Source organism: Physcomitrium patens, chromosome 23, assembly GCF_059467195.1.
Source record: "Physcomitrium patens ecotype Gransden chromosome 23, ASM5946719v1, whole genome shotgun sequence".
In the NCBI taxonomy this organism is placed as follows: domain Eukaryota; kingdom Viridiplantae; phylum Streptophyta; class Bryopsida; order Funariales; family Funariaceae; genus Physcomitrium; species Physcomitrium patens.
Window position 1 is genome coordinate 3,639,525 of NC_143432.1, and position 15,512 is coordinate 3,655,036.

At 39.8% G+C, this 15,512-nt stretch overlaps 2 protein-coding genes across 3 annotated transcripts; both read right to left on the reverse strand.

Moving 5' to 3' along the window:
• Positions 1-334: 334 nt before the first annotated feature.
• LOC112276091 (putative polygalacturonase At1g80170) lies at positions 335-4,121 on the reverse strand. 2 transcript variants are annotated; one of them, XR_012216558.2, is made up of 9 exons: positions 2,833-4,121; positions 2,590-2,718; positions 2,292-2,471; positions 1,975-2,182; positions 1,738-1,822; positions 1,509-1,617; positions 1,262-1,387; positions 767-1,142; positions 335-475 (listed from the first exon to the last, which is right to left on the reverse strand). XR_012216558.2 is itself a non-coding variant. In XM_024507091.3 (9 exons), exons 1-9 carry the CDS (start codon positions 3,208-3,210, stop codon positions 472-474), a joined length of 1,530 nt encoding a protein of 509 aa, XP_024362859.1. In that variant the 5' UTR covers positions 3,211-4,121; the 3' UTR covers positions 335-471. The 2 variants fall into 2 exon arrangements, 1 of the variants encoding a protein (XP_024362859.1); XM_024507091.3 differs by having other exon boundaries at positions 832-1,142.
• A 1,871-nt stretch (positions 4,122-5,992) lies between these two features.
• LOC112276090 (uncharacterized) lies at positions 5,993-10,991 on the reverse strand. The gene is made up of 13 exons (XM_024507086.3): positions 10,646-10,991; positions 10,321-10,413; positions 10,042-10,104; positions 8,971-9,517; positions 8,694-8,837; positions 8,453-8,576; positions 8,116-8,280; positions 7,806-7,939; positions 7,599-7,700; positions 7,346-7,400; positions 7,058-7,235; positions 6,503-6,828; positions 5,993-6,381 (listed from the first exon to the last, which is right to left on the reverse strand). The coding sequence occupies exons 1-13, from the start codon at positions 10,734-10,736 to the stop codon at positions 6,304-6,306; spliced, it is 2,100 nt and encodes a 699-aa protein (XP_024362854.1). The 5' UTR covers positions 10,737-10,991; the 3' UTR covers positions 5,993-6,303.
• Between the last annotated feature and the right edge of the window lie 4,521 nt (positions 10,992-15,512).

The window sequence follows — 15,512 nt, forward strand, 5'->3', positions numbered from 1 at the left end:
TGCCTAATTTTATACTTTACTTAATATCAATAAACTATAATCAGATTGTTAGTAGAAATTATTTTTGGAATTCTAAAATGTTATACTTGATGTAGGTTTTTAGCACATTGTAATTAAATGTGTTGCATATTACTTAATTTTACATTAGCTTTGAATCACGTTTACTCACTCTTTTGATTGCGGAATTTTTTTTCAAAAAAATTAAATTATTATATAATTGTGATGTTGTGTAACTTTGATGTTGTAAAGTTTCAAATAAAAAATAAATAAATAAACTTATTTCTTTCCAGCTATAATTTTCAATCATCAAAAATAAAACAAAAAACCTCCAGAATAAAGTAACCATTTTTTTATAAAAATAAAAATAAAAATAATCAGCTGAAACAAAACTATAAAAAATAATAAATCATTTCAATGCACACTATTCAATCGAGGAAGACCCTGTAAATTTATTCCATATTCCAATCACGCCTACCTGCAACATTCCACACAAATTCAAAAATAAATAAATAAACTAATTATTTCAGTTAATCACGTCCAAAAATATATGTATATATATATATTGAAAATCATGCAATAAGAATGCGAAAGAACGCACAAGCGTCAGAAAAGGAGAAGCATAAGAATTAGTGAGTTGGTTAGTGACTGAATCAGATGAACGAATGAGAAACTAGAATGAAAACATAGATGAATGAACAAGTCAAGACAACGGATACATTCGTCACAAGGATGAATTTATAGACGAATTATGGACGAATGAAAATACGTAGATGAATGAAATCGGTGGATGGATGGATTTTTTTTTTTTTTTTTTTTTTTTTTTCTCCCTACGGGAAGGCGACGTCCCAGAGCTGGCGCAGGAGGCGGAGGCTGTGAAGGCAAAGCTGCACGGGCATCGACGACAACGCGGATGCGTTGACGGTGAGGCAGGTCGGCGGAATCTGCACCCCCATCGCCACGCCCACCGCGTTGGAGCACACGGCGCGCGCAGTGTTGCCGTCCATTCTCGTCAGATTGATATCCTTCATGCGGATGTTTGTGCACGGCTCTGCGTCGCTGCACGCCAGCTTCACCGCCGTGGCCGATGCCGACGTGCCGGTGATGTTGGTGAACTTCACGAGATCAATGTGCACCGCGGTCGACTGCGTGGCGGCAACAATAATAACAACAACAACAACCCACCACTGCATCGGTCAATTGCTCTGGCCATGCGTCATTGCGGTACCAGGCGCACACTATGCTTCGGGCAGGATTCACTTACTAGGTTGGAGCACGGTTCTTCTGTTTGACTCGGTGGGCAGTAGAACTGATCGATGATGATGGGGTTGCTTACGTTGCTCATTTTGATGTTGCGGAAGTCAATATTGGACGCGATTCCTGTGCCTCCCTGCAGTAGCAACTTGCTGGAAAGTAAATGCTAGATTGTGTCCGGGCAGTTTTACTCTACTTGGAAATGGTGCTCAAAACTGCTGGGTGGTGTTCAAGAGGAGGGGATAGAATCGACCGACCTGCCATGTCTTGATTCGCAGTCCGTTCGTGGTGCTATCTAGCTGACAGTTCTTCACTTGCACCTGCGTTACGTTTGCATGCTGCCCGTTGTATCCCAAACTTCCTACACTGCAATCACCCCCCGAAGCCTTGAAAAACCTTGCAATCTACCTCTTGCTTTCGAAAGCAACCCTCTTCGATCGACAGGGTGTGTGGAAAAAGGAAGGGCTAACATCCACAGAAGCGCACCTGATGCCATGGCAGCCAATCCCACAGTATGTATCGTAGACGCCGATGTTGCGAGACCCACTCACTATCGACACACAATCGTCACCTGCCACACTCTCCATGTTCACCTCATTAACGGCAATGGTTTCCTGGGTGTCCCAATCCAGGGTGCAAACGTTTGACATCTTTGCGCGAACAATTCAATCCAGGAGTTCAGATCGTGTGAAACAGACACAGATTCGGGAGACGATGACGGACCAGTGGCAACATAACAGTTCCGGACGACAAAATCGGTAGTGCCGGAAATGTGGATGCCGTCCGTGTTGGGACTCGACCAAGGCGCCAGGACTGTGATCCCTTTGACGTGGCCCTCAGTGATGTCCTGGAAGTTGATGTGCACCTGAGGAGCGTCGACGAATGTCACAGTCCTCACTGTCACATGGCTGCTTTTGAGCACCGTCACAGTCTGCACTCACACCCAGCACTGGTTACTGATAAAAACCCTAAACTGTTCAATCGCGAGGTTCAGAGTAGGGTTTAAGGATTGAGGGGTTGAGACTTGAGCGACGGCTTACTGTTGGAGCCCTCTCACATGTTTTGTCTTCTTTACACACCCACCAATTGTAGCCACGGCCGTTGAATGTACCACTCCCCTTGAGTGTGAAGTAGTCCAGATGGATAAACAGAAGCCAGTAGCGGACGTTGAGGCCGTCCCAAGCACTTATCTCCTCCGGAGCGACAATTGTCCCTTCAACCTGACACACGCGGAAAGCAAGGAGTTAACCAAAGGCTGTTGTGATCAATCTGGGTAATCGAACACGCAGGCTTTGCAGTGATAATAGGTGATGAATTGAAAGGGTGTATCTGCGGTACCGCGAATCGAATGTTGCAGCGGCAAGGTCCTGAGAATGTGGATGGGTACACCAGGAATGTGTACCCAGATGGTACATACACCTCGCCATTCCTAGCATCGCAAGCCTTATTCCAAGCTGCGAGAAATGCCTGGATACAAGTAGACAGTCACTGAAAGAGATTATGAAGTTGACCGTTATCAAAGGAAATCAATCAGGCAGCTAGAGGAAGAAGCAGTTTCGATGCGCAAGTGAGTCACGTTACATTGGTATCATTGGTGATGCCATCCCCCACGGCTCCATCAAGAAGCACATTGAACCGTTCCGTGTACCCAACGAATTCATCATCCAACCTGTTCATAAGAACGCCACGGTCCAACTTCCATGGTCCTCCGTTAAAGAGATATCTTTCATCCCGCAATTCTAATGCGTTCGACAGCACGAGTTGCAATTGTTGTAGCTTATGTTCAAAATCATTGTTCTCTAGATCATCGACGTAATCTGAATAATCATTATCATCATCGCCAAGAATGCTCTGAGCACACTCCCCCTGTGCGTTGCAGTGAAAGTTGTCTCGTCGGACATATATGACAACTAAACAAGCGAGGAGTCCAATGAAGCGACGCTGATTCATCGGAATCATCGTCACAGATTCCTAAAATCTGCACTGTAGGAGCATGCCCGAAGTCCCATCGACTGCCACTTGAATAGAGCTCTTGCTTTCGAATCGGCTAGTTCACTGGGCATGAATGTGGTATCAGAGCGAACTGAGCTTTATTTAGGGCAGCCACTGCGGTAATTTGATTTACAAGCAATATGGGGCAGTGTCGAGGAAACTTGGGTGGTCATGACAAGAGCATTTGTCGGGAGACGTGATGCACGGCCACGAGATCTAGCGAGCACGGCATTTTGGTGAGTCTCATTTCCTTAACTGGTACAACAGAGCTTGCTTGCACGGGGCAGAGTGATATGATCCAACACCCAAGTCAAAATCGTGTTCAGCAATCCTTCTAAGCCCTTGAGCACGTAGGTAGTGAGGAGTGGGTTGGAAGCTAGGAATGCCGAATGCCATTCATTCATTGGAGAAGGTTCACAAAACAAGCCACAAGATCTTGAAGCAACAATTGGTGGCGATGAGAAGCAATTCCAGGTATCGCCTGATCTCCAATAAAATAAACAAATAAACTGTGGTACAGACCGTGTACAAGCTTCTGACAGTACGAACATAACAACGAATTACGGCAGATACATTACAGCAATGTCGAGGCTTGAGTTGCTCATATGTTAGTCTCCTCCGCTCCTCTTCTAACAAAGCCACTTCTCCAAAGCTGGAAGATTATTCGATGTTTGTGTCCTCCTGTCGTCGTCTTCAAGAGCTCTGGGGTTTGTTCGTTCAGGCTACGATGCGCACTGGGTGTGAGCTTCGGCAATGAATGAATATCTGTACAAAACCCAAGTTGATGCAAGGTTAGAGCTGCAGAATAAGCTTGACTTGCCATCTTGCGGGTAAATACACCAGTAAGACCATAATTTCGGATTTCAAAATGTTTTACACAACCCCAATTATCATTGCATATTCCCTTCCACACAACCCCAATTATCATTGCATATTCCCTTCCACACAACCCCAATTATCATTGCATATTCCCTTCCACACATCGCTCTGGTCTCTACATCATCGTGTACAAAGCACAAACCGAGGTACAGGGAAATGATTGAATTGCACTTTTGTAAAGAAACGAATTCTAAGTGAGAGTGGGTGGGCGTAGTAAATACGATTGAGCTCACGCCTTTCAAGACCAATTGAGAACCGCGTGTTGTTGTGATACCAACTCAGATAGGGTGATCCCCACAAGGAATAACAGTATGTCAGTAAAATTTGTTGATACAATCCCAATCAACAAATCAAAGATAAGATAAGATTAGTGAAGATGTCATTACGTCTGACCTGTGACTCCAAAAGTTACCATCCCCTAACCAGGCTGACTTAATACAGGGCTGATGAAGTATTGTAAAACATCGCCGTTTGCAAATACCTTCCTCAGCTCGTTAACACAATGTGAGAAGTGCAAATGTACTGTACCCAACTGCTAAGTTCAACACCTGACACTTAGAGACGACAACTTTAAAAAAAATAGGGTATGCGTGAACGCCTCAACAGTGACTAAATGTACTGATCTCATCTGGCATCGGAATGTTTTTTTCTGTAAAGAATAGGGTCTATATTACCTTTGGTTATTGAAACAGAACTCGATTTGCTGGCCTGTCGGGTAGTCGAGTTGACATTGTTGTAAGAAATGTCTGAAGGAGTTTCCATGCAGGCAGCAAACAGTGTGCTGTTTCCTGTGCCTTCGTGAAGAGCATTGGTACCCTAGAGAGATCGTATGCACTCACTGAGAACTCGAAGGAGTAATGTACACATGATATGTAAATCAAAATAATGTCTTCAATTAAAACAGAGGACACTAGCCCAAGAGCCTCGTATGGTCAGTTGTAGTCTCATAGCAAAGAGCAACTGGCAATTACATCATATGCCATACCAATCAACACTAATCTCTCTAATTAGCAGAGGGTAGCTCCAACAGTAGCCTCATTCGCACTCTGCAGATGCAACAGGAAGAATCGAGATTTTAATGGCATTTGCAAAGTAGGTGAAATCACGAGGCATTTTAGTACAACTAATCTATCAACAATCCTGTGATCGAAAGAAAAGAGATGCATGTTCTTTTGAAATTTAGCAGAACAAGCACAGTGAGACAAGACGCTTCTTCACATGCTCTGGAACCAGAGATATGAAGCGAGTTCGAAAGCCTGAAAGGTTGAATCTTATACCGAAAGCTGAAGGTTATCACACTTGGGCGAGCTCTCCAACCATCTCCTGTGTTATCACATCAATGCAAGAATCCGGGCAAGGCTTCCAACACAATAGTTTAGGTGTTAACAGGCTCAGGATTACAATGCAAGTTATTCCACTCATATCATTCGAGCTTTCATTCCATGGGGGTTCTGCAACATTCTTTCCAAATGGTTTCCAAAGATTCCAGGGATCAATTATGTAAGTGCAATCGGAACTTTCAGGAAGATTTATAACAAATAGCTGCCAAAACACCCTAAGGCAATTGCAAGGATGAGCCTCTTCCAACCAAGTACATAACAACCTAGGTGATGTGAAGTTTGAGTTAACGACTGGGAGATGTCTCGGCATTTTGGTAGCCGATGTGTCTCTTCGAGTGTCGCAACAATGTTTTTCCCTGCAAGCATTAGCAGTGTATTTCCCCATTGATTTCAGAGCTTGCCATATAAGATTTAGACTGAGTAATCATCATATACCCGACTTCGCCAGTTGTATGCTTCACATCTTTGTAGACGCAAAACTTTTGGGTGCTGTGACTAGAAGAAAAGTTCCATGATAATGGGTACTATGGTTTGGAGAGAAAATCTTACATGCCAATTTGTTAAGGGAGGTTAGAAGTCTTTTGTATCAAATTGCTTATCATACAAAGGTTGTCACACCATCTAACAGACAAGTATTCACTGCCATACTGCACGTTAGATCTCAGTGTAACTGTCTTGTAGGGACTACCTGCCGATGCCTCTGTTACGGCTTCAAGATAAAATTTCCTCACTAGCTATACAACAAGGTATGTTTTTCATCATACACTCTACTAAGTTAAATCTTCCTAAGTTAGGCTCACATGGAAACGACTAGTCAAAACTTATGGTTTCAGTCGACAAGCTATGAGCTGACAGGTTGATGCACGTAAAAGAACATGTAAGCCTCCTTCACATTGGCCGAAACTGAATCTTCTGATACCTGTCGAAAAGCAAAGGGCACTTAATAATACAGCCCCAAAGAAACCTTAATGCTTATCACCTATATGCTATTCACCGAGAACTAAATGAACGAGGATATACAAGTGTACAAGAGGACTTACGTCAGTGACTAGCGAATCATCACATCTAAGCCATCGGTTAGCCTCCGGATCGAGAGTGTCGGCGAGGAAATGGCCACATGTGGAGGTAAATCCCAAATGATTCACAACCCCATATAACCTGTAGCTGGTGCCCACATCAGCAGTTCGATTTGTTCCGGAAGTGTCGCTCATGTCTTGTGATCGACAGTCAAGCGTTCCTTGACTGATGCTAACAAACTTATCCTGTGCACTACAAACGGAAGCTGCCGACTCCATCCCTTCATAATTCTGAGAATCAACGTTTGTGGGACTCCAAAACTTTTGTTTATCTTGAGCACACCATGGTCCTGCAAGAGGAGGTTAAAAATGCAAGAATAAACTAACTACGATCACTTGGGATTACGGGTAAGTGCAAACATGAAGTATCAAGGAGAAAAGTTTCCATCACAGCCGAAATGATAAACGAGAATTTGAGGGTACATCCGTTAAATCTCAGTTGATTAGAACATACGAAAGGAATACACAGTGAATGAGTTACGGACAGAAACATCACATCAAGAGAGAAGAATGACGTACCGATATCAAGGCGAGAGTTGAACTTTACAGGAGATGTAACTTTGGTGCATGGGAAATCACGGTCCATATGTAATCGCTTCAGTTGAAGCACTAGAACGTGTGGTAGTTGAAGGATTTGAGCTCTAGCCTTCGAGTCTTCCGCACCACACCCTTCACACTTGCGACATATAGTACTCTCCTGCAATTGCATCATGCAGACATGAGATATATGAAGTAGAAATCGAGACAAATAATTCAAGATTAGAAACCAGATATGATTAGACAATTGAGATGACAAAGAAAACACACCTGAAAATACAAGTTCAACAGTGATTCCAGGCTCCAGTCCTTAGATTCATCAGTTCTGTAAAAATCAATACACCTACACATTCAAGTATCTGTAGAGCAAGAATATTATGTTCTAAAACTGTTACATCAATTTAGCCTGTATTCATCTGCAAGAATTTCTAAATCAGATGAATTGTATGTATGTAATGTGAAATGCTCTCAACACAGGCACACGCATCAGACAACGGAAGAATTCAAGCAGGAAGAATATTACCTCTCATCTTCTGGCAAAGCCAAACAGAAGTCTCGATAAGTCTCCTCCACAGATGATACTTTCCCACAAGCAGTACATGTCAAACTGTTCCTGACTAGGCAGCTGCATAATCGCACGTTTATCCAAATCAGAATGATTGGATAGTGGTTTACAAATTCGCACTGACGGGGAAGCTCAGGAAAGCAGTTCATCCCGAGAATAACTAACCTGAAATTCTGTGTCGTTGGGCACACAGTTTCTAGTTTAGGCCGCTCAGCATCGATGGGGTACAGCCTCTTGAGTTCACATGATACATTTTCTTGCACTTGATCGACTAAGCTACAAAAGAATTCGTGCGCATCCTGCACACGCCCCGGTCGTATAGGTTAAATCGGGAAGCCACTTCCAGGCAGTTCCAAAAATCAATTAGCATACATTGAAAAGAGGTTTTTTAGCTACTTTCACTGATACTAGTTTAAATATTGATTAGAGCCAAGTCACATGGACAGAAGCAGGTTCAGCAAGGAACATTAAATACCTGCTGGATGCAATCCCAGAAGCTCGATTGGTGCTTTGCAAACGCTTGCTTAAGCACGGAGGGATTCACAGTTTCATATCCTTCAACGTGCTTTAGGTCTCGGAACACTTTGAGCAAAGCAGTATGTACACCTACAGCATCTTGGGACATGAGAGGTGCAGATCCCTGGAAGAAGCGCACAAATTCAGGAAATACATCCAGGAGAGCATGACAAAAATTATAGATATCGATGCACCCAATAATCAGGTAGTTAATACGCTGCTAAGGCCATGAATAATACTCAGGAGGGATGACAGATACAACTGGGAAGGTGGGCAATGCTGGCTGCTACACTTACCTCCGGAGCATTCTTGTTCAGAAGTGGACCAAAAAATTGCTCCATGCCTGCTACAAAACTAGTCAAATTGTAGAGACATTGAATGATAACATTCATAAAGCACGTGTTCCCGAGGTTCGACAATCTGAGGATCGAACAACACAGACAACATTCGAGATGAGGTTAGTAGGAGGAACTTCTCATGATTTCACTTTGGCAAGATCTCAATAGAGAGTTGCAAAAGAGTGAAAGAAAAACTAACCCATGCATCCTCCTTGAGCTCGTAGGAATGAAGGAGAACATTTGATTTTGAAGTTCTAGAATTTGGGATTCCGAGTCTCTCTGACACGCAATAGGGTTTGATGCCTCCACATTACGAACTACAGCAGAAGAGCCGCACAAGTCACTGCAATGTCCAATCTGCACAGTGAGTGACGCTGACATGGAGGAGTTGAGAATTGCAATATAATCTCACATCCAGAGTATATAACGTCGTCTACCAATTCCAGTCGAGTGATCTAAGTCGAATCAAACCTCACCTTTCCTCCTGTGTTTGCGAAGGTGACACTAGATGCCTTTTGGCAGGTTGCAAACTGGTAATCTCTACAACTTGCTCAACGGTGGGCATTGAACCTCCCGCTGCAGGATTTTCCGTCACATTTCTCGAGCAGGGGCTCTTGGATTCTGGTGCTGGTGGCGGCGATGGTAGTGGAAGTGGGGAGGCCCCATAAGTCACTGGCCGCCTATTAGACATCATAGCTGCGGGTATCGGTGACGCACTTTCAGTCTTTTGCTTCTTCTGGTACACTACTGGTGTTTCCTCTTTTCGCGAGGGCTTGGAAGGGCTACTGCCAGCCAAGTCCTTCCAGTTGGTCTTTGGCTCATCTTCTGCAGAGGCATCTAACACAGTTAAGGGGGCTCTTGCCTGATCCTGATCCACGTGTCTCTTCCGAATGTCGGAGATGGGAATCTTGCTTCCTTGCAGCTCAGGTGCAACCAGGGCAGAAGTCATATCATCTGAATGCGCATTTTTTTGTGCACTTCCTCCACGCTGATTCCTTTTTACCGGAGAAGTCTTCACCGTGGCTGAGACAAGACATCAGGTATTACACCGGTCAGCGAAATTCCAGAAACTGGTAAAACGTACGAGTTGAAACGATAATGGACCACGGCGACAAAATATCTTGGCGGAACAAGAGATGTGACTTCAACCATCTGCGGAAACCACTGGGGTGAACACATGAGCAGAGCGGATTCAGTAGGATAAAATCGTGGGAGGCAACAACGCAACACCTGAAGTAGATCAGGCATGTAGGGCTTGAAAGGACAGAAATGATCCATGACAGAAACCAGCAATTTAGTACAATTCATAATGTGACCTGTATGGATCACCTACAGAATCGACTCTGGTAAGGGGAAAGGGAAGGGACATCGCCGACCTATGCGGACTTTGAATGTCGCCCAAAAAGGAAAAATTATTAAATACTTGGTGTACCCAACCTTCCTGTGGCAATCACACAACATACAAGGGGTAGTTGCGGAAACTATGGTGGCAGCACAAGATGGATGCAGGTCCCAAACTCCCCAAAGAGGGTATACAGTAGACATACCAGGATTTTTCTGCTCGGCCGCCTTCTTCTGTAGGGCTGCGAGAACCATCGATCGACCTCGCCCTGAAATTCAAGCACAGATGGAGTTAACAGACCCAGTGTTTTAAAACTGCAACAACAGTCAGAGCAGCTGTAAAAGAAAGATGAAACAGGACAATAGCAGCTAGACCATCACACGTATAGTGATAGAACAACGAGCCCGGGAATCTATACTCCAGTGAAACTCAAAACCGAACACGGAAAACGCATCCATGTTCAAAGTTGAATTCCCATTCTTACCTTTCGTATTTCTCGAGTGGTTGAGGACCTCTTCAATAGATTTCTGCACCTCCGGTTGCAGCCTCTTGGAGGTCCGCTTCTTCTCAGGATTCACTAAGGGATCAAACCACAATCAATCAAAAACCCAATTTACACAAGAGACAAGTGCTCCAAAACCACACTCGTATTCACAACTCACCCTCTCGCACACCTCCACAAACGCAACAGCTCTCACCGCAGCAAACAACTCTCCAACCCCCAAATGCAAAAACAGTAAACAAGTAAACAAAACCAAAACGCCATTCCTTGCGCACAACCACACATCTAACCCCATGTAATCACTCACCAGGCGTGTTAGGGTCCTGGTTCTGCCTCCCAGTGGCCACAGTCCCAGTGGCCACAGTCCGCCGCTGGTGCATGTTCACCACTAAACTCATCTTTCCTGCTTCCAATCTCGAGCTCGGGAGAGAAGGTCTGCCACTGCCACTGCTACTGCCACTAACTCCCCAAAAGCCTCTTCGCGAGCAAGCTCCAATCTAACTCCTTACACCAAAACCGTTCAAAAAATTGAGGAAACTGCGAAATAAAGAGTCGCAGAGTTTGATACTGGCCTCAACGATTCCAGCAATCTAGCTCCACGAGCTCAGGAAAGAGCAGCAACGACCAACTCCGCTTCACAACTCATACTTGCCGCCTTCTCCCTCCCCATCCGCTTCTTCCCGCGCTACCTACCAACCAGTCATAGCTAGTATACCGCCGGGTAGTATCATGGTATCTGGGTGAGTCCTTAGGAGAGCCCCAACAACGGACATCTTTTGACCTGTGATAAACGGTCGATCTGGAATGGGACCGGCTCGTACAGTGAGGAGGGGGGCTGGGGTGCCGGTCACTGGTTTCAAAGGCCGTTCCCGCCATGGCGCCAAAAAGTGGCGCGTTCACACCAGATAGGCTGAGACGTGACGAATATTGGAGGGAAAATTCAGAACGAGTCCCTGTTCGCGGACTTGTGTCCAACGGGTTCCCGTCCAGGACTTCTTCCTGGAAAATTCCACCTTCTTATTATATTTTAATAATCAGTTTAAAAAAATTATGCGAATGTACACCTAGTATTACTATATAAATTCAATATTATTTTATTTCTGAAAATATTACTTCAGATCACCGATGAAATAATTTTTCTGTCTTAAGATTTTTGAGAATATATTTTTGAAATAACTGAATCGAGCTAAATAGCATTGATGTAAATGCAAATTAGACAAGTAACTAAACACGTAAAGTAGTTAAAATAAGTATTAATCTCATTAACTTCGAAATTTATTTTTTAAAATAAATGAAGAGTAATGCTTTTATAGTATCTTTGATACATATGTAATGCTTGAAACATTTCAAAGTTTTAGCAAGTCCATAGTTTTTGGACACATTCACATGGCATACATATTGGTGCAAGAAGAGATGAAAAATTGCAAAGGATTTGTATCATAATCAATAGAAACACTCAAAATTCAATTTTAATACAATCACATACAATAGAATTCCAATAATATAACTCATGATAAACATGTTTAGAGAACAAATATAATAGTATTAGTTGGAAGAGAACTTTATATCTATGAAAATGTTGTATTGTTAAAGTGGAAAAATTTATGGAATTTTTATTAAGTTCAAATTTCCACACACCAAAAAAATATTAATATATAAAAATATATATATTAACCTTTAAAAAATATCTGGAGGATAGATGTGAATACAATGATATTGTAATTTGAGAAAATTACCCATGATGATTTACTTAGTAAGAAATAAACAAAAAATCAAATAAATGTATTTAATGTTCTACATATCAAATGAAAAAATAAAATAAAATAAAATAAAATCTAAAATTCAAAGTCCACTTGGTTCAATATTTCATGAGTTTGTCCACAAAGTGGAAAAAATATGTGATATTCTCTCAAACATTTTTGAAGCTCCCACATTGTTTGAACTAAAAAATTATCTTTATGTGCCATCCTTGTTTCATGTGTAATATTCGGATCATAAATATAAATTTATACATAACTTGATTCTATACCTTATTTTGATTAAAAAAAAAAAAAAAAAAAAAAAAAAAAAAACATTAATTTGATGCCAAAGTGCTCTAAGTATACAAAAGTTATATATACCATATCTTTACAAGATATTATTATTAATTTTTGTACTAAGAAATGTAAATGTGTGTAAAACATTATATTATTAAATATTCTTTTGAAACTCCTTGCTTTGTATATCTTGTCTATCAAATAATTATCTACTTAATAAATATGGGTCTTTAATAATTGGAAAATTTAAGAGGCAAAAGTTCAATCTTTTTATAAAGAAAATATAAACCAACTTGTAGACTTAATTTTGTTGATGGCATAGTTTATTCATCCATTCAATGAAGTGCCTTGCAATGTGGTCATTGAGCGTCTTCATTTCCAACATTGTGACTCTTCTAATCTATTTCTTTTATTATAATGTTCATGAAAAGTTATTCCATTTTTTCACCAATTTCTTCCATTCTATCACGTTCTCTTACTTCTTTCCATGTCCTTTACCTTTACTGTGCATTTTCTTGAAGATTCTTAGATTAAACAATCTTTCTACCAATACTATTATTTTCATTAATTGTAGTAATATTTTCTTCCATCTCTTGACACAAAATATTCATCTTGCATAGTTTATGCACAATTTTAGCCATTGTCTTTTTGAATTCCTTGCAATTTTTTTGTTTGCTATAGTTGCACCCTTCTGCAATTCTAATGATTAATATCATCTTGTTCTTCATCATCTCTCTCACAACCTTTTCTATATTATTAACCAATTGCTCTCTAATTAGGATTAACATTCTCATCTACAATGGTTACACCCTCTCTCTAAAATCTCTCCCAATTGCTTTGACGTCATTGAGCAAGTATTCTATAATAAACACTTTTTCCCTTGTTTATAACTATTTCAAATTTTCTTTATGCACTCTCACCTTCCCCATGCTATTATTGAGCAATTGCTCTCTTATTAATTCCAATTATTATTAAAGCTATATTACTGACAATAGCATGGGTTCTTGGGTTCATGAGTTCAACTACACAAATGGAGTGAGCCACAAAAATATACAAAATAAATAAATAAATAAATAAACAAAGATGATGGAATCCTGACATTTGCAAGGTGAGACTGACCTCAACTACTTTCTTTCTCCAAATGCTGTTGCTATTGGATGGATGAATATATACAAGATGAAGAGAGGATATTTGAGAAGTAAAAATTGCACCATCATTTGTGAGAGTTTCTTTCTTTACAAGGAGAATAAAACATCTAACAAATAAAATCATAAGTAAAAATAAAAATAAGAATAAACATAAATTCTCAATTCTTAATATAGAGTCTTGAGGCATGAAAATGTAGAACTACTGCTGAAATGTTTTAAATCCCTCCAAGTTTTCTGCTTTAAATAATAGATCTATGCTTTGTAAAAGCAGATCAGTTCTTTATGTATCCTTAGATAAATCATAGTATCTGGATTGCTCTTCAATAGAAATCCATTCAAACTTTTGAGTACTTAATGCAGGAGGATCTCTCCCAAATGGTTGATCTTTTCTTCGAAGGTTATTGTGGTGGTAACCACTATGACTTCAGAGGATTAAACTAAACATCAAGATGATATTAATCATTGGAACTGGTAACATATTTCCACACATCACATCTCCACAACAAAGATTGGAATTCAACCAGCGGCATTTGGCTTGTGGCTTGATATAATTTTAAGTTGAATTGTGTAGAATCGAAAGCCACAATGAGCAGTGAATTCACTGCACAATGCATTATAATCAACAATGAAATCAACAGCACCTCATTATGAGTGGGATTGTGGCCTTCGATAAGATTGAATATCGTAATCAACATTGTTGTCTTTACTAAGTGTTGCCACTTTAGTTTTGATAAGGCCTAGTGACTCAGCAAGTTTTGATAAAACAATGATGAATCTAGCCAATCAGAAAACTGATTTGTTTCTTTGATTTATTTTGTTGATTTGTACCCCCTTTGATGTGTTTTATATAAGAGATAAATGTATATTTAGTATTTAATTGATTGCCAAATTCTAAGAACAACACATGATATTGCTTCATATACATATATATATATATATATATATGTATATATATTTAATAATATTGAATTGACCTACCTAAATCTTAAATCAAACTATCTTACTTCCATGATTCAATCTTTGTGACTAATTTTACAATTTAGAAGGAGAAAAACTTATAAACTCATTCATTTAATTTAACCTTGATTTCTTAGCAAAATTAAAGGTGTAACAATGAAGTTTTGTGGACAAGGCAATGCAAGAAAGATCCAAATCTCTTCTCTCATTGAGAAGAATCATGGATTCATCTTTGCTGGTGTCCATTGAATTCACAGGTTTATATGTTAATAAATTGGAAAAAGTAGTCATAGAGATTGAATTAGGGGAATAAAGTGGATTGATTTAAGATATAGGTACGTCAATTTAATATTCGTTTATATTAATTTATTATTAATTTATTTTGATATTTTTACAGCAACTTACACAAAAATTCAATTAAAAATACAGATTTTAAAATTTTTTTTGATCTAAAAGCAGCTTTCTATTAGATGATCTATAATTACTACAGCTCACTGGTATTTTGTGATAGTGCAAATACATATGTATATATGTATATTTTTGACAAAGTATCAAATATCAATTTATTGCATTTGATTTTTTAATTTGCCAAAACTGCAATTTTTATTTTCCAAATCAGCCAAAAGAAAAAAAATAAAGAATGGTTGAATTTATTAGCTTAATTGATTTAATAAATTATATATTGAGGATAGCCTTAGTGTTGCATTTATTGATACTCATACTTGCAAGATCATAGTTGCTGTATTCCATTTCATGTGCAATTTATTCTAATTTTATTCTCATAGTTCTTTCTAATTGAAAAACAAAAGTCACTTAAGTTTTAACAATTTTTTTTCTTTATTTTATAAATATTTTTCCTGTCAGAAGTTTGTGAATTTTTGTAGGTATTTTTTTGAATTTATTTTGGTTTTTTAAATGACTCAAAAGTTTATTCAATTGTATAATATTCTCAGCTAGTCAAAGGGTTGGAAGCATTACATAGATTTTTATAATAATATTCTTAAAATCACTTTCTTTTAGATAGATATGAATA

Coding starts and splice junctions, on each gene's coding strand:
- LOC112276091 (XM_024507091.3), bottom strand. CDS start 3,210: ATGATTCCGATGAATCAGCGTCGCTTCATTGGACTCCTCGCTTGTTTA. Junction 1,823..1,974: donor GAACTGTTATGTTGCCACTG/GTCCGTCATCGT, acceptor AGAGTGTGGCAG/GTGACGATTGTGTGTCGATA. Junction 1,618..1,737: donor ATTGGCTGCCATGGCATCAG/GTGCGCTTCTGT, acceptor GGGTGATTGCAG/TGTAGGAAGTTTGGGATACA.
- LOC112276090 (XM_024507086.3), bottom strand. CDS start 10,736: ATGAGTTTAGTGGTGAACATGCACCAGCGGCGGACTGTGGCCACTGGG. Junction 7,401..7,598: donor GCTTTGCCAGAAGATGAGAG/GTAATATTCTTC, acceptor TGATTTTTACAG/AACTGATGAATCTAAGGACT. Junction 6,382..6,502: donor ATGATTCGCTAGTCACTGAC/GTAAGTCCTCTT, acceptor GCTTTTCGACAG/GTATCAGAAGATTCAGTTTC.